The sequence below is a fragment of the Antechinus flavipes genome, chromosome 6 (assembly GCF_016432865.1).
Source record: "Antechinus flavipes isolate AdamAnt ecotype Samford, QLD, Australia chromosome 6, AdamAnt_v2, whole genome shotgun sequence".
Classification (NCBI taxonomy): domain Eukaryota; kingdom Metazoa; phylum Chordata; class Mammalia; order Dasyuromorphia; family Dasyuridae; genus Antechinus; species Antechinus flavipes.
The window spans coordinates 260,960,835-260,985,954 of NC_067403.1; the positions used below are offsets into that span (position 1 = coordinate 260,960,835).

Genomic DNA, 25,120 nt, shown 5'->3' on the forward strand with positions numbered 1-25,120 from the left:
GCAGGAAACAAGAGCAAGAGAGTATAAGGGTAAGTGTTCCCTCTGTCTGCCTGCGTCTCTCTCTCCATCTCTCTGTGGACTCAAAGCTGGTTATTTATATTTACTCTTCTGTGGGATTACCCCTGCCTAGTCCGCTCAACCCTGCATAGGTGACTCACGGAAGAGGGACACCTGGAGTTAATGCTGTGCCTAGGGGAGATCTAGCAAGAGGCTGCACTCCTTCATCTCAAGGAACCTATTAAGCTCCTTTAACACTTGTAAGCCACAACCTCCTGCCTCAGAGGCCAAGCCCCCTTTTGCCTTCTGGGTCCGTCCTATCAGCTGACAGGGCAGTTCTCAGAGGAGGAGAAACGTCTCTACAAACTTCTCTTTCATGGAGGAAAATCATGTACCTCAAGGATTTCAGCAAATTTATGCACCATCAATGTCATTCAGAGACAGACGATGTTATCTACTGGGGGCTAGTTTCTTAATGAAGAAATAGGAAAGTAAAGTCTTACTCTTAATGATCAGTTATTAATATGGGTGAAAAAAGATTTTTCTCACTGGGAAGTTTCTGAGAAAGTTACAATTCATCTTTTCCCCTAGGCCCACACCTCTATGCACTGTAGCGCCCCCTACCTGCGCCCTACAAAGAGGCAGTGAGGAAGAGGAGGCTCTGACTCTCGAAGGGAGAGAGAGGCATCAATGGCGGGAAACTCCCTGATGTCCTTCTATGTCTCTGTGTCCCCAGGGTGTCTGAGAGGAGCAGGGCGTCATGGAACGCGGACCCCCCAACATGACTGTGACTCCGCCTGAACATCGGATAAATGATTCCCACAATTCAACGGACTATAATGAAAATGAGGATCCACTTATTAGACTTAACTTTTATGACTGGAGGAACCTCCTCTCTCTGTTCATTGCCCTGCTTGGGTTGATCGGGAACGGTGCCGTCCTGTGGCTCCTGGGCTTCCGCATCCGGAGGAACCCCTTCTCCATCTACATCCTCAACCTGGCGGTGGCTGACGCCATCTTCCTCTGCTTCTCCTTTCTGATCACTATAGATACACTTTTTAGATCGATTTTTGAATATTTAACAGGGATAATGCTGCTCTTCCTCAGATTTATATTCTACACTGCGGGCCTGAGCCTCCTGGCCGCGATCAGCACCGAGCGCTGTCTCTCTGTGCTCTTCCCCATCTGGTACCGATGTCGCCGCCCCAAGCACACGTCGGCCGCGGTCTGCGCCGGGCTCTGGGCTCTGGCTGGGGTGTTCGGGCTACTGTCTCTTGTTTTTGGGGACTGTTTTTATCTTAACTTGTTCACCTTCATCACCATCCAGGGTTCGTGGTTCCTCCTCGTCACGTTTGTGATGGGCGTGTCCAGCCTGACTCTGCTGCTAAGGGTCCAGTGCGGTTCCCAGCGCCGGCGGCTTCCCAGGTTCTACCTCCTGATCCTGCTCACCGTGCTTGTGTTCCTGTTCTGCGGCCTGCCCTGGGGGATCTGGGCTGTCCTATATTTCTGGTTCAACATATTCCTCATACCTTATTGGCTCTGTGACCTCCTGGCCTGTGTGAACAGCAGCGTGAACCCCCTCATTTACTTCTTCATAGGCAGACTAGGGAATAGGAAGAGGGAGCCTCTCAGGGTGGTGCTTCAGAGGGCCTTTGGGGATGAGCAGGAGTTAGGAAGTGGGACAACAAACATCCCCCACGCCAGCAGCCCGGAGACTACACTCGGAGCCTAAGAACAAGATGTTCAGACATAGCAGCCCTTGAAGTGAGTCTCCTGCCCCAGACCCAGTAGCAGCTTCCCCCTCCCTGGGAGGAAAATCAGGATTTCCCTGTCCTTATTTATGTGGATGCTTAAGATGGGAACTCTAGGTGATGAACATTTATTAGGTGCCTATTGTATACCAGGCAGCTGGATATTCAAAAAGGATAGAACTCCAGATCCTGGAATGGGAAGAACTAGTCTGAGAAACTAGCTGTATAATCCTGCACAAGTCACTCAACTTGGCCTCAGTTTCCTCATGAACTATCAAAAGAACTGGCAAAGCTCTTCAATATCTTTGTCCAGAAAATCCCAGATAGGGTCATATGACTGAACAACAAAATTATAATAGTAACTGTACTAAGCTGTTCAAAATATCTCATTTAGGAGCTGATAGGTGGCACACTAGATAGAGCAGGAAAATCAGAAGAACCTGAGCTCAGATCTGATCTCAGACACATCATTTCCTAGCTGTGTGACCCTGGGCAAGTCACTTAACCCCAATTGCCTCAAAACAACAAAAAACTCATTTAATCCTCACAATAGACCTGGAGGGATGTGTTCTCCACATATCCATTTTATATTTGAGGAAACAGAGGCAGGCAGAGTGTTCAATGACTTGCTCAAGCTCCCCAAACCAGTAAGCATCTGAGACTGGACTTGAACTCAGATCTTTCTAATTTTAGATCCAATAAATGCTCTGTGTACTTTGCACTTCCATAGCTTGCTGGAAGCTCCTTTCATGGCCAGGGGTTCATGTATCAACAGGCCAGAGGAAGATTTCCACAACAAATGGTCACTGTCCCTGTCCTGAAGAATAAAGGAAGAAGAAACACACACACACACACACACACACACACACACACACACTGAACAATAATTTCCTGTGGAACATCCTAAAAGAAATCATTGAGCCTCCATTTGATTTCTTTTTTTCTTTTTTTTTTTCTTAATCCCAAATAGCCAGCTCTTTTCCTTTGTAATTTGGCTAGAACACAGAAGACAAAATACAGACACACACACAAACACCAACTGCTTTTTAAAATCAATCAAGCTTCTGTTCTCATCCCCACCTTGGGGTGGAAGCAAGGAGGGGAGTCCTGGAGCAGAAGCTTTAGGAGCTGACTGGCCAGGGATTAAAGGCACCTTTGAATTTATATCCATTGCTCAGGGAATCGACAATTCCTCCAAGTGCACCTTATAATAGATTGCTTTCAGGTATAGTTTTATTGGACTCATTTCATCAACTTTTTGGAGTTCCCTGGGTCTCAAGGTCTTTGTTCCAACTGGGAGCTCCATATATCCTAGAGAAATGACCATTGGCCGATTTCATTTATCCTGTGAAAATTTGTACTTCCCAGAAAGAGCATTGGGGAATCATGATGGTGAAGCTATTGGGAGGAACCACTTCTAATAACAATTGGAAGTTCTGAGTAACTAGGGTTAATATCTTTACATGGAAAGGAGACCCTTAGCTGACTGGCAATCCTAAAGGTCTAGATGAAGGTAGAGGAGAATCCTTTCCATTTCCAAAGAGAAGCCCGATAGCAGAGGATTTTGTAGGGGTGAAGATTTTATGGCCTCATAGGTCTCACAACTAACATCCCAATTGGTGGGCCCTGGAAAATTTATTAGGTCTTGGTCCAAAGCAAGTCTGATATCAAAGCTGGCAGCAGAAGAGACTGCATATAAAAGGGTGACTGTTTCTTTCACATTTCACCACAGATGATAGGTAATTGTTTGGCAAGTGCTGGAGTCATCCTTTGTGCTCCTGCAGTTTGCTGTCACCAATATCCTGCTGGAGATATCTAGGAAACGCCACCACAATGTGGAAGATTTGGGATTCTGATTCATTTGAAGAAGGTGGTGGTAGTAAAGCTTGGGGGTTATGGTCTTTGTCTTGTTCCATATTCGCTGACTAAATTCTTTCATGGTATCATCATCTCTTGTGACTTAACTGAGAAACATTTTGAAAAATGATAGTGGTGTCTATCTCCTTTTGTGGGTTTTCCTTCATTTTAATTAGCAAGAGACTATTGCTCAGGAGGCTTAATTCACCTTTTTTGCTTTTATTCTCAGCCTTCATTTCTAGTCCCTTTTCTTCTCCAGCTTTGTAAAAAAACACTAATCTCTTCTTAACTTCCAATATTTTCTCATTTAGGTCCCCAGTTAGTTGCTGGGTTTCAGGATTGAACCATTAACAGTTAAAATGTTTTTCATAATTGCCAAGATTGCTTCATAATCACCATCCCCTTTTCCCAGCTTTTTTCTCGAGGGCGTGAGCTACCCGGATCCTTTGTAAAGCTAGAGGTTTTGCTTCTAACTCAGTCGTCATTTCTTCCATTTTCCTTTCTGGATCTTCAAGCCTTTGAATCCAGCCATCTTCTGCACATTCTCCTGCCCTTTAATTCGCTTCTTCAGTCTGAGCACCTGCCGAACCCTATTCCAATCTCCAGCCTCCTCCTTCTTTCTTTTTCTCCAGCCTCTTTCCCATAGGACGCGGCTGGAGAGGCCACAGGTCTGCTTCAAGCAGTGAGCATGGTCCGCGGGGCATCAGTCTCCAGTGCCGAGGTTGCCGCTAGGCGCTGGACCCTCGCACCAGCTTCTCTTCTCTCTACACTTCCATGCCTAGGAGGCCTAGGGGGCCGCACTTAATCCACAGCGCCAGCCCGATGCGCTGCGTGTCCCGCGTGCGGGCATTTGCTAGTCCTCCTCTCCAGCCGCGTATTTGGCCCGCAGGCAGGCCCTGATCCCTAGCAAGCGCTTCTCCTCCTCGCTCATTGCCATCCCCGCTAGCACAACTCCTACTGGGGCCAGGGTGGTGCCTGGTCCCGGCGCCGCCCATAAGTTCCTGCCCGTCCTAGGTGTAGCACCTGAACTTTATCTTCCCCGCTGGTACTGCTTTTGGGGCGCAGGGACATGGAGGGGAGTAGGGAGCGGGTTTCCTCTTCTTCCTCTCGCATGTTCAAGTCCCGACTAACCCTGTGCTTGGAGCGAAAGGACCTGTTGTTCCCTTCTTCCTTTTCCTCCCCTTCCGGGACGCAGGTTTAAATTATGTCTGGAGCCTGGGCCGGGTCCCCCGGACCCTTACTTCTCCTCCTCCTCCGGGAAGTTGGGGCCCAGGTGTTGCGGTCCGGCCAGACTTCCTCCTGGTGCTGCTGCGCATTCTCGCCAGTGATGCGACTTAGCACTTCTTCCTCTTCTCCCCGAGAGCTCTTGCAGACACCCCACGAGGCTCCCAGGACTCAGTGTTCAGCTCCTCCTCCAGGGAAGGATGTGTGCTGGAGGGGCCCAGGGCAAGCTGCAATACACCGCCCCCGTGCTTCCTCCTCCTCCCAGAGAAGGTCGCCTCCATTTGATTTCTCCAGCGATAAGGACCTCACTCCTTCCTCAGTCCTTTCAGATCCCATATTTTATCTCGTCTAGACATAGAATAGGGTGATCACATGATCATTTTAAATTTTGATTATTTACATAATCAATTATGTTGATAATATTCTTCAGGTTAAAACACCCTTCCTGTGTTTCTGATATAAAACCCACTTGATCATAAAGTATAATCTTTGTAATATAGTGTTATAATTTTTAGCCAATGTTTAGCATTTTTGCCTCCAAATTCATTAAAGAAATTAGTCTTTATTTTTCTTCCGCTGTTTTTACTCTTTGTGAGTTAGGTATCCATATCATATTTATTTCCTAATAGAGACTGGTAGGATCCAAACTTTGCCTACTATTCCAAACAATTTATTTAATATTAGAATTAGCTGATTTTGAAGGATGGATAAAATTCTCATATAAATCTATCTGCGCAGTTTTTTTACCCTAGAATTGCATTTATGGCCTGTTTAATTTCTTTTTCTAAAATACAGCTATTCATAGCCACTTATGCCAAGATAAGTTTAAAATGGCTTCAATGTATAAATATAAAGGGTGATACCATAAGGAAATTATGGGAACAACAATCAGTCTTCCTCTCAAAGAAAGGAGGAATTTAAGGCCAAAGAAGAACTAATAAATTAAAAGGCTTTACACAAATAAAAACAACACTGCCAAGTTTAGAAGGCAAGCAGAAAGCTGGGAAAACCAGCCAGTGTTTCTGAGAAAATACTCATTTCTAACATAGGGAGAGAATTGGCTCAAATTTGGAACAATACAAGCCATCCTCCCACTGATCAATGATCAAAGGATACAAAGACACACTTTTCAGATGAAGAAATTAAGACCGTTTCTAATCATGTGAAAGAATGTTCTGAATCACTGCTGATTGCAGAATGCAAAGTAAAACAACTCTGGGTACCATCTCTTAGGTACCACTTCACACCTCTCAGATTGGCTAAGATCACATGAAAGGATAGTGATGAATGTTGAAGGGGATGTAGGAAGACTGGGACATTGGTGCATTGTTGATAGAATTGTGAAATGACTCAGTCATTTTGGAGAGCATTTAGAGCTATTATCAAGGGACTATAGGACTGTGCATGCCCTTTGATCCAGCAGTGTTTCTACTGGGTCTCTATCCCATGGAGATCATGGAGGGGGGAAGGGGACCCCTTCACATGTACAGAAGTCTTTGTATTTACCCTTTTTGTAGTGGCAACGAGTTGGAGATTGACTAGATGCCCAGTTGGGAAGCAGCTGAGTAGGCTGTGGTATATGAATGTGATGGAGTATTGTTATTCTGTCAGTAGCAGTGAGCAGGCTGGAAACACTTGCATGGAGTGCTACTGGGTAAAGTGAGCAGAACTAAGACAGCATTGTGCACAGTAACAACAAAATTATGGGATGATACATTGTGATGGACTTACCTCTTTTGAAAAGTGTGACGAGTCATATGTGCAAAAAATGTTTGTGGCAAGAAACTGGAAAGGGAGTGAATGCCCATCAGTTGGGGAATGGCTGAATAAGTTATGGCATATGAATGTTATGGAATATTATTGTTGTGTAAGAAACGACCAGCAGGATCATTTTAGAGAGGCCTGAAGAGACTTACATCAACTGATCCTAAGTGAAGTGAGCAGAACCCGGAGATCATTGTACACGGCAACAACGAGATCACAGCCAGCAGGGTCCCTGCCATCCTGCTCCTGCACTCACTTGGGGATGGGTTGGTTCCTTCTCCTGCATGACCCCATTTTGGCCAAACAACTGGACCTAGCATTCCTTCTCAGCAGAGGTTCCCTGAATCTTCTCCTAAGGAGAAATACCCCCCTTTCCATACCACCCAGGAGGTGGAAATTTCTGAGGCTGAGACCAAGTCCTCCTCCTGTCCAGCTCTCCTTATGCTTGCAGCTTGCTGTTTTGTGGACAAGTATAAACCTGAAAGAGTTTATACTTCACTTGGGACAACCTTCCATCCTGGAATCTTCTCCATAAACAGAACAAAATAGAGCTTATGAGAGAATGTGGAAGAGCAAAAATTGGAGCAGAAGCTCCAAGAACAATGATCTTGGTAATGTGTACTTTGGAACTGTCTGACCCATTCTGCCATCTTCCCAGAATCTTCTCTCCCAACTTCCCTTTCAGAGAACTTCTGTGAGAGCCAGAAATGGGTCCAGTGAACCTGATGAACCCCAGAGATCATTTCTTCCTTAAACTATAGGAAAAGTGACTGATAAGTACCCAAGAAGATTAGAAAGATCAGTGGATGAAGAAAAATGGGACAGATGAGCCCGCAGTCATTCCTCTGATGTCCTTGTACACAGATAAGTGTTTGGAAAAAACTGCAGTCTTTGTGAGAGACACCATGGGGCCCTTTGTCTGGAGCTAAGCTGAGGCACCCATCCTGGTGCCTCAAAGTAGGGAGAATATGGGTGGGGCTAGGCCTATGGTACTGGGGGAGGAAGGAGGGAAATCGGAGAATAAGAGAGGAACTGCCTTAAATCCTGCTCCAAGCCCACCCCCAAGTGTCTGGCCAGATGACTCCTGGGAATACAGGCTCTAGCAGCAGGATTGGAAAACAGGAGAGGAAAAGGGCAAGTTCTCAGTCTGGTTCCTTTCCTTGTATTCTTTGTTTTCTTTTGATTTTATTCCTTTCCTTAATATTTACATTGATCTCTTCACTGCACACAATTGTAAATTGTATACTGATTTAAATTTTTGTCTTTCTAAGTCAATCCAATTCTCAGGCTCAAATCCTATATAAGTTTGACAGCACCGTGAGGACTCTGTGGGGACTAAGGAGCATGGGGGCCATCGATGAGGAAGAGGAGCTGCACCTATGGGTCATATCTATATATTTACACAACTCACACATATCTAGAGTCGATATGTACATTGTTCTAAGCGTATCTATATGCATGTTTTTATTATACCCTATATACTATACTATACTATATACTTTTTATTATATACTATAATAAACTCTTGAACGTAGACACTACCTTTGTTTTGCTCTTTATCCCCAGCAATTAGCAGAGTTTCTGGCACCTAGTAGGAATTTCATAAAATACTTCTTGTGTGTTGGACCTCCATTTGACTGAAGAGTGAAGTGCAGCATATATATATATATATATATGTATATATACATATATATATACACATATATACATATATATACATACACACATATATATACATATATATATACACATATATGTGTGTTTGTGTGTGTGTGTTTATTATTGCTATGTGTGCATATATATGCCTAAACATGTTGTCATTTGAATATACATCTGTATTATGTTTTATGTTATGAATATTTTCTGTAGTGTGATGATGCATATGGAAGCGTCTTAAAAATAATTTCTTAATAATTGAAGAAACACTGATATTAAATTACAAGTTAATGAAAATGAAAATAATTTTCTTCCCTCTGAGATTACAGAACAACAAAAAGCTATTCATGGAACCTGGCGTAAATAGAAATAGATGTATGTACCTAAGTGGTTATGATGAGGGTAGAGTTCCTGGTGGTCAGGGAGTTAAATGATGATGTTAGTAGCAGGTTCAGGGTTCAAGGAACCAAATGAAGAGGTTTGGTTCCCCTACCCTAGATTTGGCACAGGGCAGGGAGTTGTCGGAACCCCCTTCTGATGGCACAGAGGTTCTTTGTAAAGAAATTTACAAACCCCAAAAGCTGGACTGGTAAAAGAAGTTTATTATTGGCATTGGGAGGTCAGCCTTTGCTATGCATGAAGGTCCTGACAGAGAAGAAAAGTTTCTAGTGGAGGAGTCCTGGCAGAGAGATATAAAGTCTTGTTAGGGAAATAGGTGAGAAAGATAAAGACAAGGTAATGCTGAAAGATAATATCATTTCAGCAGGCAGAGGGTTGCTGCTATGCCAGGAAGAGGTTCCTTGACATGGCATATTAGGTCCTCTTCAAGGACTGAGCCCCAAGTTGGCTCATTTTATAACAAAAGCCTAGGCTAGCAGCTCTTGCTGGGGCCTGGGTGCAGCCTGGCCTGGAATCAATAGAAAATCTTGGAATTGAATGAATATCTCTGGGATTATCTTCACCTCAATGGGAACCTTAATAAGTAGTGAGTATTATCAATGGGGGTGTCTCTCAGGATAACAGAATGAAGCTGTTTGTCCTGTTTCCCTCGGGTGGAGTCTTTCATACAGGCCAGGATTCAAGGAGACTTTCTCCTTGAAGGAATTTCAGAAAGTTTTGGGGTCCCCCTTCAGTTTTAGGCTCCCCTCGTCAGTTATAAATATATATACACATATATATTATATTGTATGTTTATATGTGTGCATTCTTATATGTTCATATATATCTGTTTATATTATATGTATAAATTTTGTGAATGAATAATACAAATGCATATCTGTTTTTATGAGTGTATATACATTTATTTTCCTTATTATAATCTTAAAATCCGGAGCTCCTGCCAGTCCAAACTTCACTCTAATACAAACCTGAAGTCTAAGGAAATAGGAGACTCTTAGATCTTGATGGAAAGCTTAGGCATCCAGAGAATACATAATTTTTCTTTCAGAAAGGTTCCATTAGAGCTAGAAAACAGCCCTCTGGGCACCTGTTATAGGAACTTTGTGGGAACTACAACCCTACTTGTAGAACTGTGCTGCTAAGTATGCAAGAATAATGGGAAAGACCAGTGCATTGGGGATAATGGCTCATACCAATCTAACAATCATTTCTTTTATGCTCTACTATGAAGGTTGATGTTTAAAGAGAATCAAAGTTTTTACTAGAGAGACACCATTCAGGAAGCTTTATCTGCACTTGAAGGCTGTGAGGAGTTCATCTCCTGAGGCTTGTGTTTGTGAATTCCCCACCCTCTGTGCCTGAAAGCAAATAGCAAATCATTTGGCTAAACCTATGGGATTGGGAGAAGAGGGCGTGGAATATAAGGGTAAGAGAGGAACTGCCCTTGATCTGGGTCCTCTCCCATTCCTTATGCCCCTGACTCTTTTCAAGAGATTCCTGAGGTTCCAGCATCAGCAGCAGGAGTGATCAGGAACCTGGAGAGGGAAAAGGCTTATCTCAATCTGGAGCTTTTCTTTATAATTATTTGGGATCCTTGGATCTACTGAAGAATTTTCTGTGAATTTAATCCTTTCTCTATATATTTTCATTGATCCCCTCAATGTGCACTGTTGGAACATTGGTCAATCTGGGGAATGGGGGTTGCAGAAGTTTCTGCTGCAATATTCTAATGTTTTCTTTTCTTCTGAGAGCATGTCTTCAGACATACTTTAAGATGGCCCCCAGCAGGAAAGAAAAATTTAATTTGGAGTATTTTAAAAGTTCATACAGCTTTGGAGTATGAAAATTCTTGTTCTCAATTCTCCAGGTCCAGGCTCTGGCTCAGGGTGAGGGGATCCAATATCTCCTTGATTTTTCTCCTAGTCTCAATCTAGATTCACAGATTCACCCTTTCACAGATACTTGTGCCTAAAAAACATAACTTGTCACCAAAGACAGGCTAAATCCAAAGCAATGAAAAATCCAGGCACCTGCACTTATTCATATTCTGTGCTAGTCATTGGCCTGGTTGACCATAAGGTGAGTACCCGCTGCAGTATCCCCTCCTCTCTGCCTACTCTCCCTGTATGTTTGCTATCTCAGGGTAGGGACAATATCTCAAAAGAGTAAGTGATGAAAAAAGTTTATTATAGTTTGGCCCAGAAAATTAGTGAAAAGATTATTGCATTTCCTTCCTTCCTTTCTAGAAGTGGAGGACTATGGGTGTGCAACACAGTATATTATTGGATTTAGTTCCTAAGAATGTTAGTTGTTCTGATGTGGGGATCAAAATTGTGCAACCTACAATAAGAGACTGAAGCAGAGGTCTGAGTCACTTCCTTAAAGTATCCATGGTCCCCTCTAAGAAAGAGAGCTTCAAATTTTCTTTTTGGGTATAGGTAGAAATATTTATTATTCCCTTTGTACATACAAAGACCCATTAGATTCTCTAAGTTGATGCCATTGCAATTTTTTCAAGCCAATCAATTTTTATTTCTGAATAAGGCCAATAAGTAAACTTACTGTTCACAAATTCTATTATCTTTGGTTGGGTTGTGTTGCCAAAAAAATCAGTGACATGCCCAACTTCCCATTACTACTTTCTTGTTTCTTCAAGTTACCCAAATATCCATACCAATTGCTTTACATTTTCTAAATTATTAGTCATTTGGCAGGACTCTCTAAATCAAAGCAAAGAGATAATATTTTCTCTCTCAATCAATTAATTAGCATGTGTTTTATGAAACATATTTTAGCTTCTTAAATTGATTGGGGAAAGAAAACATGCAGTCACTATCAAAGGGGCATTACTTTAAAAATATTCCTAAATGTTTTTATTTCAGTGGGATTAAGACCTTACCCAAAATTTTCTTTTCGAAATTCCAAAAACTTCTTTCAAATCTTGAATGTGCACCAAGAATACATACACTGTTTCTAATTGACCTAAGTAACTGAATTAAACTTCAATAGGATCATCAAATTTCACCTACCTTCCTTGTTTTCTGATTTCAAAACAAGTTTCCATTTTTCTGAGATCACATTGGGATTCACCTTCAATAGGAAGTCCTAATCAGGACTTTCTTGGTGCCCTAAAGGGAATTATATTAAATTATTAAAGAGCAGTAACAACAGAAGAAAAAATGAACTCCAATTCTACCTTTCTACTAGTTATTCTTTTCTGAAAATGGTCTAACTTTATCTTATTTTGTCTTCTAAGAATGAAAATTTCTTCTTATCATAAACTTATCCCAAAATTAAGTAAAGTTTTAAAGGATACCTTTATTCTACATTAAAATTAAATCTAATTTCACACATTGATACACCCAAATTTCAGACTTGAAGACTGATTACCTGAAACTTTATCAAGATTAGCAAATGAGGTGCAGAACCATTTAAGCTCACAAGATTTGTAATGTAATTTCTCCTATACCATTTTCTAAGTTTTTCTTCTTATAACCCTTCTGCGCTGATCCAGTTGCGACTTTCTGGAGTTATTGAATGTGGTGCTAGCCAGGAACAGCTCAGACTGGAGAAATATAAATTATCAGTGCTCCCAAAGTGATATTCAGGAAAAATCTACTCACTGACCTTATGGGCTGATCCCTTCAAGTTCCTGCCCTGGCTTTGCATCAGAACAACAACTGGATGACAATGTATAAAGTATCCCACTTGGAGTCAGGAATATGGATTCAAACTGTGACCATGCTGTTTCTTCAGATCCAGATATTTCAAGACCCAGTGCTCTTCCCCATCCTCATCACCCTCCTGGGGAGCAATGACAATGCTCCAGAAGTCATCTTTCACATCTTGTGTGGCTAAGGTTGGGAAGACAGAACAACTGGAACTGATTTGGTTTGTTAACGACCTTCCAAGACAGTTTTGTTTGTTTGCTTTTTTCAGCAAGAAGTCATCAATCAGTGTCACATTAGGCCAATCACTTACCTCTCCAGACTCAGTTTACGCAATTGCAAAATGGAAAAGTTCTCTAGAGATTCCTTGAAACAAAGTCCAATGCAAAGTCCTATTATAATACCAAAGAAACTGAGGCAAGACCAGATATTAGGTTATTAATATTGTAATAGTGGAGAATTTGGACTAGCTGACACTAGCTGGTTAAATGGGACTCTTCTCTCAAAGCACCAAGCTGTGAACAATTAATTGCAGAGACTTTTATAGGTCTCCAGGTATAAGGAAAACAAAGGAAAAGAGGATCAGAACACTAGGTAAGTCATAATTTCAGGAAGGTCCATAACTTTATGGTTCTGGCAGAGTGGGGGTCAAGAAGGTCGAGAGCAGGACACAGGAGTCTGAAAAAGGAGATACCCCGGCATTTGAGATAAATCATCTGGAGTTTTGTGACTTACTGGAATGTGAGAGTGACCAGAGCTTAATGAGGTAAGCAAAGGGGGTGGCCATAATATTTTATTCAGTATAGAGTATAATAATTTAGGGAAATTGAGCTATTACAATTCAGGGAAACTGAGGTATTATACTATGATCCCATAGAGATAACCAGATTCTTCCACATGGGGAAATACTCTTCATTCTATCTCTATTAGCAAATACCATAATATAGGAATGCATTCCTATAAGCATAGGAATCCTATTTTTAAAAAGTCAAACACATAGCCCCTTGATCCAGGCTACATGCTCTAAACCAGATTAAATTGCAATTGTAAATTATATAGTTATTTAATTTTTTTGTTTTTTTCAGTCAGTTTGTAATTCTCAGACTCAGTTCCTATGTGAGTTTGCCATCACTGGGAAGACTTTGTTGGGATTGAAGAGTGTGGGGCCATTGATGAGGAAAGGGGAGCTGCTCTGATCACTGATGGATTCAAATACAAATCATTTCTGTACTCTGGGTTGTATCTGGTTTGGTTTTGTTTTTTGATTATGGTAAGGAAAGTTTGTTATGTCATCTCTGCATGACCTGGCTGCATCTTCCTTGGGGATTCAGGTCTTTTTGCTTTGTTATTACTAAAGATGATCCAAGCCAGTGGAATATGGAAGAAATCCTTGTTGAGCAACTAGGACAAAAAAGAAAAACAAATCAGGAGGAGTCAGGAAGATTGAGTTGGATCCTTCTTGAGTTACAAGAGTCATTCATTCTGGAAAGTGGTTCACATCTCTCTGTACCTCTAAGTGGTAAATTAGGGCTTGCTTAAAGGAAGTTAGAGAGGGCGCGCATTAGCACTTAATGGATACTTAGACTTAAAAAATGTCTTTCCTCTTATCCTAAAACATCTGGAGGATAATTACCTCCAAGAAAGGAATCTTGGGCAAGATGTCTGCCTGGACAAGGCATTTTGTTGTTTTTATTTATTTTTATTTTATTTGTAATTGATAGAATAAAATAATAAGGTTTATAACTTATTGTCCAATAAAAAAGATGATCACATATGAAACTTCAAATTAGTTACTTGCAATTTGCTATGCCTTTTGAATTTAGAACAAAATTATCAGGTAAATATTTTCTCTCCTTCTAAACCTAGACCTTAGACATCATTAGACACAAATAGGTTTGTGTATAAATGTTTGTGTATATATACACATATATATATATACATATAAATATATTGTGTGTGCATATGTATGCATGCATAAAATTATTGTATACATATTTTTATTTATTGGTTGTTTCTCTAAATAGAGAGACTTTTCTTCATATCTATTTTATACTTAATTTTCCTATTTATAATAATAAAAATAACTTATTTATCTGAAATCATTCTAAAAACAGTATTTCTCTTACTGTACACAATGTTCTCTTAGTTTTGCTCATATACTCTCCATTATTTCTTGAAAGTCTTTCCATGTTTTTTCTAAAATCATTGAACTCATCATTTCTTATAGCATAATACTATTCCATCATAATCATATCCCAAACTTGCTCATTTGTTTCCCAATGGATGAGCATCCCTGCAAGTTCCAGTTCTTTGATCCTACAAAAAGAGCTGATATAAACATTTTAGAACATGTAGATTCCTTTTGCTTTTTTCCTAATCATATTTGGAATATGAACAAGAAGTGGTATTGCTAGATCATAGGGCATAGGAAGTTAAATACCTACTAATTGCAGATTGCTCATAAGGGTTTTTTTTTTTTAAAAAACTAACAGACTTCATTTATTTCTTAGAGAACAAGAAAGACGCATCTATTCCTTTGTCTCACTGATTTTTTTTTTGGACAAGGCAATTAGGGTTAAGTGACTTACCAAAGGTCACCCAGATAAGTAGTTTTGAGTGTCTGAGGCAGGATTGGACTGAAGTCTTCCTGACGCCAGGGCCAGTGGTTATCGGCTATAGCATCTAAGTGCCCCTGTCTCAGTATTTCTTCAAACAGGATACATTAGAGATCTATTTCTCTAACTAGGAATTTGGCAAACACAGTGTATAGAGCACCAGGCCTAGAGTCAGGAATGTCTGAGTTCAAATCCAATCTCACTTTCTGAAATGTGACTCAAGCCAAAGCAATAAACTGCTTCCTACCTCAGTTTACTGAAAAAAAAAGGATCTACCTCACAGGGTTGGGATGAGGATCAAATGGAATAATATTTTTAAGATCATTAACAGAATTTCTGGCCTATAGTAAGCACTGTATATTGGTGCTTATTGTCTTGCCCTTTACCTTTTTTTTTTTGTATCTCTGTGTATCTCTCTGTCTCTTTCTCCTCTTTCCATATATATTTATAAATATGTATTTTACGTATCTAGACATATATAATAGAAACTTTAACAAACCTATTTCCTTTCTCACATTAAATAATTAGTCTTTAGTGCTTACTCTGGTTGAATGATCCAGAGAGGATGACAAGGATGGAGGAAGGGAGGGAGAACAGAAATAAACATTTATTAGGCACCTACTATTTGCTACCCACTTCCTAGACACTTTATAAACTTATCTCATTTGATCCTCACAACAACCTGAGAAGTAGATGTAATTATAATCCCCATTTTACAGCTCAGGAAACTGAGATACTGGTTAAGTGACTTATACATATATACATATATATATATATATATATATATATATATATATATATATATATATATATATATATATATTTATATTTATATATATATATATATCTGAATATACATCTTGTACAATATTGATATTCAATTACAGATTAATGAAAATGAAGATAATTTTCTTCCCTCCAAAATCACAGAACGACAAAAAACTATTCATGGAATCTGGCATAAACAAAAATAGATGTGTGTCCCTAACTGGTTATAAATATGTACATTATATCATATGATTATATGTGTGTGTTCTTATATGTTCATATATATATCTGTTTTTGTTGCATGCATAAATTTTGTGAATGAATAAGTATACTTAAGTGTATATATGCTTTTCAAAGTGTATATACATTCCTTTTCCTTATTATAATCTTGAAATCCAGAGTTCCTGCCAGTCCAAACTTCACTCAAATACAAACTTGAAGTCTAAGGAAATCTGAAGCTCTTAGATCTTGATGGAAAGCTGAGACAACCAGAGAATTGATCATTTCTCTTTCAGAAAAGTTCCATGAGAGCTAGAAAAGAGCCGCATTAGCACTTGTGATAGGAACTACAACCATATTTGTAGAAAGTATGCTGCTAAGTAGGCAAGAATAACAGGAAAAAACTAGTGCATTGGGGATAATGGCTCACACCAATCTAATAATCATTCCTTTTATGCTCTACTTTGCAGGTGGATGTTTAAAGAGATCAAAGTTTTTACCAGAGAAACACCATTCAGGAAGCTTTATCTGCACTTGAAGGCTATGGGGAGTGCATCTCCTGAGGCTTGTGTTTGTGAATTCCCCACCCTCTGTGCCTGAAAGCAAATAGAAAATCATTTGGCTAAATCTATGGGATTGGGAGAAGAGGGAGTAGAATATAAGGGTAAGAGAGGAATTGCCCTTAATCTGGCTCTTCTCCCATCCTTTATGCCCCTGACTCTGACCAAGAGATTCCTGAGGAAAGGTGTGAGCATCAGCAGCAGGACCAAGCACAGGAGATATCAGCAACCTGGAGAGGGAAAAGGCTAACTCTCAATCTGGAGCTTTTTTTGATAATTATTTGTGATCCTTGGACCTATTGAAGAATTTTCTGTGAGTTTGATCCTTTCTTCATATATTTTCAATGATCTCCTCAATGTGCATAGCTGGAAAATGGGTCAGTCATGGAAATAGTAATTACAGAAGTTTCTGCTGCTATGTTCTGATGTTTTCTTTTCTCTTGGGAGCATGTCTTCAGACATATTGTAATATGGGGCCAGGTAGGAAGGGAGAATTTAGTTTGGAGTATTTCAAAAGTCCCTACACTTGAGGGTCTGAAAGTTCTTCTCAATTCTCCAAGCCCAGGCTCTGGCTCAGAGTGAGGGATAAAACCCATATCTCCTTGATTTTTCTCCTAGTCTAAATCTGGATTCACAGATTCACCTTTTCACAGATGTCTGTGCCTAAGAACATAATTTGTCACTGAAGACAGGCAGAACCCAAAGCAATGAACAATCCAGACACCAGCACTTATTCATGTTCTGTGCTGGTCAGTTGCCTGGTTAACCATAAGGTGAGCATCTGCTGCAGCATCCCCTCCTCTCTGCTTACTCTCCCTTGATGTCTGCTACCTCAGGGTAGGGACAGTATTTCAAAAGAGTAAGAAATGAACAAACATTTAATACAGTTTGGTGCAGAATATCAGTCAAAGGATTACTGCATTTCCTTCCCTTCTTTCTAGAAGTGGAGAACTATGGGTATGCAACACAGTATATTATTGACTTTAGTTCCTAAAATGGTGAGTTGTGCTAATGTGGGTATTAAAATTGTTCAGCTACAATAAGAGATGGAGGCAAGGTCTGAGCCAATGTTACTTCCTTAAAATGTCCATGGTCCCCTCTAAAATAGGGCTTCAAATCTTCTCCCTGGGAGATAGGTATAAATATTGATTATCCCCTTTCTACATTCAAAGCCCCATTAGCTTCTCTACCATTGCAAAATTTTCAAAGTAATCCATTTTATTTTAAAATGGTGGCAATAAATAAACTTAGTGGGCACAATTCTATTGGTTTTGGTTGGCTTGTGTTACCAACAAAAATCAGTGACATGCCCAACTTCCCATTACTACTTCCTTGTTTCTTTAAATTACCCAAAGCTCCATACCAATTGCTTTAAATTTCCTAAATTACTAGTCCTTTGGCAGGATTCTTCAAACCAGAGCAAGGAGATGATCTTTTCTCTCTGAATCAATTAATTAACATGTATTTTATGAAACATTTTATACTTACATGCAGTCACTATCAAAGAGGCATGGATTTAAAAATATTCCTAAATATTTTTATTTCAGTGAGATTAAGACCTTCCCTGAAATTTTCTTTTTGAAACTCCAAAACCTTTTCTTTCAAATCTTGAATTTGCACTGAAAATGCATACGCTATATTTAATTGACCCAAGTAACTGATTTAAACTGCAATAGGATCTTCCTTGCTTTCTGATTTCAAAACAAGTTTCCCTTTTCCTGAGAGGGTGTTGGGATTGACCTTCAATAAGGAGTCCCAATTAGGACTTTCTTGATGCCTTAAAAGGAATTGTTTTAAATTGTTTAAAAGCAATAATAACAGAAGGGAAAATAAACTCCAATTTTAAAGCCGTAATAACAGAAGGGAAAATAAACTCCAATTCTACCTTGCCACTATTTATTCTTTCCTGAAAATGCTCTAACTTTGCCTTATTCTGTCTTCGAAGAATAAAAATTCCTTCCTTCCATAAACTTATCCCAAAATTAAGTAAAGTCCTCCACTCAATTCTACACTTTATTCTACAATAAAATTAAATCTAATTTCACATATTGATAACACCAAAATTTCAGACTTGGAGATTGGTTAGCTAAAACTTTTTCAAGTTTAGGAAAGATGTTACCTTTTTTAAAATTTTGAATTGAAGAACTATTTAAGCTCACAAGATTTTAAATCTAATTTCTGCTATACCCTTTACTAAGTTTTTTTTTTCTTATAACACTTCCTTGAATTCCTAGTTTGTTAAATTTCTCTGAAGATATCTAATGATAAATAAGGTAGTTCTCAAAAAGCAAACTTCAGATTTAAATCCATTTCTAGTTATTGTAATGATCCCTTAAAAAAAAAAAAGAACTGATCTGTGAATTTTGTTCTTATTAGAGATTTTATTAACTTCTAGGGTTTGATAGTACCTCCATATGTTCATCATAATAATTTATAAAAACATCCAAATTACAATTTAGAAATGAAAAAAATTGTTCTTTTTTTTTTAACAACTTGGTTTCCAAACATCTCTTTTTTAAATTAAATTTTCAATTTATTACTGAATCTGTCTTTTATCTTAGCAGTCTCCAACAAGGCAAGTGTGGGAAGAAAAAAATTGTCCTCTTTTAAATGTTTTTGGGAACTTAAATTTTTTTGCAATCTGTTTCTTTTTATTGATCACACTGTGTGGGACAAGATCACCTGGCTCAACTAAATCAGATAAATTAAGGAGATTTCTTAAGGCAAAAGCAGAAAGGAATTTTATTTGGATCTCTGAGAAAAAGGGTTCCTCCCTCCCCTCAAGCAGTTAGGCTAACACTCCCTGACTGACTTTTTGCCAAAGTACAACCACAGGAAGAAAAACTGATCCCAACAAACTTTTCATAACAAACTATCTCTCTTTAGTCATCCTCCCAGAAGGAGTCCACCCCTATCCCAAGGGAGGTCCTGTAGGATGTATTTCTCCTCTTCTACCTTACCCATCTCTCCTGTGTATATCCCCAGTCAGGAGTGGTGCTCTTAGTTGGAGCATCCCCTTGAAGAATTGAGCTACATTTCTGAAGTATCCACCTTTCAGTTTATACCCTCTGAGATATTCCCCTAAAGGGTACTAGAGACCATTAGGACTAGAAGTACATAATCTTCTAACCACCTGAGTTCTGCCTAGCTACCTTCTACAGTTAATACTATAATATTCAGGGATTCACTCTGGAAAATTCTCCAAAACTTTTCCATTCTTTTTTCCAGTTTTACCCTTAGTTTCCTAAGAAAACTCAAACGGGACCTATAGGTCCTTGAGAAGTGAATATTCAGCAAATTTTATAACTGTTTAAGACTTTCTGAAAATTGAGTTCTGATAGTCAGTGACAGACTGGAATAAGTAAAGACAAGTGAAATAACCTTTGCCTTTCCTCATCTCTGTAAATCCAAAAGGAGCCTTCTTCTCAGGTTAGAGGAGGGTGGGACCCCAGGATAGCCATAGGCTTCTCACTGAGATAGGAAATGTCTCCCCTAAGATTACTGGTCTGAATTATTCCTCCCTCAAAATGTAGTCAGGGCTCTCCAGTGGAGGAACACTCCTCTAAAGCCTACCCATCTGCAAACTGATTAGAGGATCCTCTAGCTGGGTTCCTTACCCACTGTGAAACACTGAAAGTTCCCCTTTGAGTGCAGACAACAAGGGGAATCCAAGAACTTAGAACCAGTGTCTGAGATGTAGCCATCAGTGAAAATTCTATCTGGATTGCTCTTCCTTTCAGAAGCGTTTGCAGGGCTCAGACTTAAGAGGTTCAGTTGTGAACATTAGCATCCCATCTCAGGATGCCAAAAATATGGGTATTAGAAGTGTCCAATCTCCAATAAAGGAAACTGAGGTGGAACTCTGAGCCAATGGTTCATATTCCCCTCTAATGAAATGGACCTCAGACCTTCCTCCTGATATAAAATACCCTGTTCTTCCAGGGCCTTGTGTTTATAAAGTTTGATACCCAAATATACAAAAAAGACTTGGTGAAATAGAGAAAGCATTGGTTGGTAGAGCTTGTTCTTAAAGTTCAAAAATGACACGTCAGCAGAGAGGTCACAGATTGGTGCCATCTCCCCTGAATAAGTGCTCATGATCATATGATGGTCACCTGCTCATGTTGGACAGGAGAAAATAGTCCCGAGGTACAAAAATAAAGTGGAGGATTTTCCATGGAGTACAGTCTTCTCCACCAATGGGATTGGTAATGACCAGGACATTATATGACAAGGAATACCAGGGGAAAGAGGAGTTCTAGTTAGCTCCATATGATGTAAGCAAGTAAATTTGAAATCTACAGCTCATATTTCTAGGGTTTAATATGCAGAATTTATGATCACTCTCACTTTATTATTCTATGAAATGGGTTAATACTGATAGGAATACAGTTGGCATCTAAATGAATTATTTTCATACATTGACATATTTTTCTCTTTTATTTGATTCTTTCATGTGATATGGGATGCTAGACCCCTCCCCCCCCTTACCCAAACTGACTACTTGGAACCATCTCTAGATAGAAACAACAAGCATATATTTGGTCCTTACCCTTGGGCTGCTTTGGAGATTTTATTTCTGCTTTCTCTTTTTATTGAGAGCTTCCACCTTGGGTCCAGATTTCACAGAGAGGGAGGCTGGGAGTCCGATCTCCAGGACGATTGGAGACAATCTGTCAATCTGGCAGCTGCCCGCGTATGAGAATCCCCAGCCATCTCTCTGGGAAGTTACAGATCCTGGACAATCCCCATAATCTGTGAGGGATGGGGTGCTAGACTCTCCCCTTAACTAAATCAACAATTTGGAAGCACCTCCAGATACAAAGTGAAAGCATTTATTCCATCATTGCAAGAAGAGGTCCAAGCACATCAACTGGACAATCCAGCATGATGTGTGGACATGGCAGAAAGAGAATGGATTATATAGTAGAAAAGACGTGGGAATATCCCCTCCTTCCTATTTCTTTTTTTTTTTTTTTTTTTTTTTTTTTTTTTTTTTTTGGTGAGGCAATTGGGTTTAAGTGACTTGTCCAGGGAAACATAACTAGGAAGTGTTAAGTGTCTGAGCCCACTTTTGAACTCGGGTCCTCCTGACTTCAAGGTTGGTGTTCTATTCATCACACTAACTAGCTGCCCCTTTCCTGTTAATTTTTAAATTCTTTGGCTAGACTGAGAAGGAAGTAACCATTGATGAATGGTCAACAACATTGTCTACTTCCTGAGGGTTAAGTGACTTCCTGAAGATTAGGTCCAAGATCTGGCTATTTTACCCTATGTTCTCTTAGGAATCGTCACTATTCCCATTCACTTTGATTTTGAAAAATTGATTTTCTGTGGGGGAGAGCATAAACAACAATATAAATTATGCATAAGGAAAAGTTATTGATAAATATATAAAATGTAAATAATCGGATGGATGAATTGATTAAAGAGTAAAGAAACAGAAAGTGGATGCATACATCCAACAAATAAACAAATGTCCATTGTTTCAAATTCAGTGGTTCTGCCCACTTTTAGGCCTGTCCACATTGGTTTTAGAAGGAGCCAAACCCCCAAGCCCTAAAGAAAAAAGAAAAGAGGGAGGGAAACAAAGGCTGAATTTGAGTGTGGTCAGAGAAGAAAGGTGATTCTACACGTGTACCCCCCAATCTTCTCCAAAAGAGTCATTTTTATACCTCTCAGTCACATCATGACAAAAGAGGCAAAAGGGAAAATGAAAACAGCTTTTTTTTCCAATGACCTACTTGGGTACAGTGTTAAGCACACCACAAATACTGCCTCATTGGATCTTCTAAAGATCTTTGTGAGGTTCCTGCTATTTTTGGTCTCATTTTGCAATTTGTAACCAGAGGGAGAGAAATATTAAATAATATGTCCAGGGTTGCACAGCCAATGTAAGTAATGACAAGTCCTGGAGACAATTTTGGGGCAATTAATAATAAGATTTTTAGCGATGGCCAGGAAATAAGACCTTGAGATCAGATCTTATCTGCAAGCCAAAGATGTCTCAGGAGAGTATTAAATTCTTTAAAAGTCTTCAGAAAGGGGGCTGTGCCTGAGGGTAGAGATCCCAGTCCCTGAGGGGATGGAACAGGAGAGCTACAGGAGCCTTCTTCTCCACCTGCTGAGGGCACGAGGAGCTTTAGCTGCCCCCAGGTACCTTCACAAAGGCATCCATCCCTCCCCAGCCAATGAATCATGAAAGTGAGTGGGTAAAAATAATACCTCCATGTACCGGACCGACTGTGTACCCTATTCTAGACTGCCAAGGCCATACATATCAGTTTCTGGATTAATCCCACATACACACACGAAGGTGAGCCGACCTTGAGACGCAAAGTAGCCTTTATTTATTGGTATCTCAGCAGGAAACAAGAGCAAGAGAGTACAAGGGCGAGCGTTCCTGTTGTGCCTCGTCTCTCTCTGCATCTCTCTGTTGACGCAAAGCTGGTTACTGATATTTGCTCTCCTCTGGGATTACCCCGTGCCTAGTCCGCTCCGCACTGCGTAGGTGATTCACGGAAGGGGGACACCTGGAGTTAATGCTGTGCCTAGGGGAGATCTAGCAAGAGACCGCAGCCCTTCATCTCAAGGAACCTATTAAGTTCCTTGTAAGACACAACCTCCTGGTCAGAGGCCAAGCCCCCTTTTACCTCCTGGGCCCGTCCTACCAGCTGACAGGGCAGTTCTCAGAGGAGGAGAAACGTCTCTAACACCTACACAAACTTCTCTTTCATGAAGGAAAATCATGTACCTCAAGGGTTTAAGCAAATTCGTGCATGAAAAATGTCATTCAGAGACAGACGATGTTATCTACTGGGGGCTGGTTTCTTAATGAAGAAATGGGAAGGTAAAGTCTTACTCTTAATGATCAGTTATTAATATGATGAAAAAAGATTTTTCTCACTGGGAAGTTTCTGAGAAAGTTACAATTTATCTTTTCCCCTAGGCCCACACCTCTATGCACTGTACCGCCCCCTACCTGCGCCCTAGAAAGAGGCAGTGAGGTAGAGGAGGCTCTGACTCTTGAAGGGAGATTGAGGCATCAATGGCGGGAAACTCCCTGATGTCCTTCTATGTCTCTGTGTCCCCAGGGTGTCTAACAGGAGCAGGGCGTCATGGAGCGCGGACCCCCCAACATGACTGTGACTCCGCCTGAACATCGGGTAAATGATTCCCACAATTCAATGGACTATAGTGAAAATGAGAGTTCATCCCGAAGCCTTGACTTTTATGACTGGATTCACATCCTCTCTCTGCTCATTGCCCCGCTTGGGCTGGTTGGGAACGGCGCCGTCCTGTGGCTCCTGGGCTTCCGCATCCGGAGGAACCCCTTCTCCGTCTACATCCTCAACCTGGCGGCGGCCGACGCCCTCTTCCTCTGCTGCTCCTTTCTGATCAGTATAAATGAATTTTTTAGATATATTTTTGAAAATTTAACACGGACAATACTGTACTTCCTCAGATACCTGTTCTACACTGCGGGCCTGAGCCTCCTGGCGGCGATCAGCACCGAGCGCTGTCTCTCCGCGCTCTCCCCACTCTGGTACCGATGTCACCGCCCCAAGCACACGTCGGCCGCGGTCTGCGCCGGGATCTGGGCTCTGCCGGGATGTTCTGCCTACTATCTTTTGCCATGCGGGAATCTGGATCTCTGCAATGTCTCAACTTCTTCACCATCCTGGTTGCGTGGCTCCTCCTCCTCACCTGTAAGATGTGCGTGTCCAGCCTGATCCTGCTGCTGAGGGTCCAGTGCAGCTCCTTGCTCCGGCGGCCCCCCAGGCTCTACCTCCTGGTGCTGCTCACGGTCCTCGTGTTCCTGCTCTGCGGCCTGCCCTGGGGGGTCAGGAATATCATACCTTTTTACTCCGATATAGGCTTCATACGTTATTGGCTCTATGACCTCCTGGCCTGTGTGAACAGCAGCGTGAACCCCCTCATTTACTTCTTCGTGGGCAGACTAGGGAATAAGCGGAGGGAGCCTCTCAGGGTGGTGCTCCAGAGGGCCCTTGGGGACGAGCAGGAGTTAGGAGGTGGGACAACAAACACCCCCCACACCAGCAGCCAGGAGACTACACTCCGAGCCTAAGAGCAAGATGTTGAGACACAGCAGTCCTTGGAAAGAGACTCCTGCCCCAGACCCACTAGCAGCTCCCCTCTCCCTGGGAGGAAAATCAGGATTCCCCTTCCATTATTTATGTGGATGCCTAAGATATGAGCTCTAGGTAATGAACATTTATTAGGTGCCTATTGTATACCAGGCAGCTGAATATTGAAAAAAGATAGAACTCCAAGGCCTGGAATGGGAAGAACTGAGGTCACCTCTAGTCTGAGAAACTAGCTGTATAACTCTGCACAAGGCACTCAACTCTGACTCAGTTTCCTCATCTATAAAATGAACTATCAAAAGAAATGGCAAAGCTCTCCAGTATCTTTGTCCAGAAAACCCCAGATAGGGTCATATGACTGAACAACAAGACTATAATAGTAACTGTAGTAAGCTGTTCAAAATATCTCATTTAGGGGCTGATAGGTGACACACTAGATAGAACAAGAAATAGCTGCGTGACCCTGGGCAAGTCACTTAACCCCAATTGCCTCAAAAACAACAAAAAACTCATTTAATCCTCACAATACACCTG

At 40.7% G+C, this 25,120-nt stretch overlaps 1 protein-coding gene and 1 pseudogene across 1 annotated transcript; both read left to right on the forward strand.

Moving 5' to 3' along the window:
• Window positions 1-742: 742 nt before the first annotated feature.
• On the forward strand, window positions 743-1,729 carry LOC127540243 (mas-related G-protein coupled receptor member X4-like). Its single transcript, XM_051964848.1, has one exon. The coding sequence runs from the start codon at window positions 758-760 to the stop codon at window positions 1,727-1,729; it is 972 nt and encodes a 323-aa protein (XP_051820808.1). The 5' UTR covers window positions 743-757.
• Window positions 1,730-23,581: 21,852 nt separating this feature from the next.
• Window positions 23,582-24,567, forward strand: LOC127540244 (mas-related G-protein coupled receptor member A-like; annotated as a pseudogene).
• Window positions 24,568-25,120: the final 553 nt, after the last annotated feature.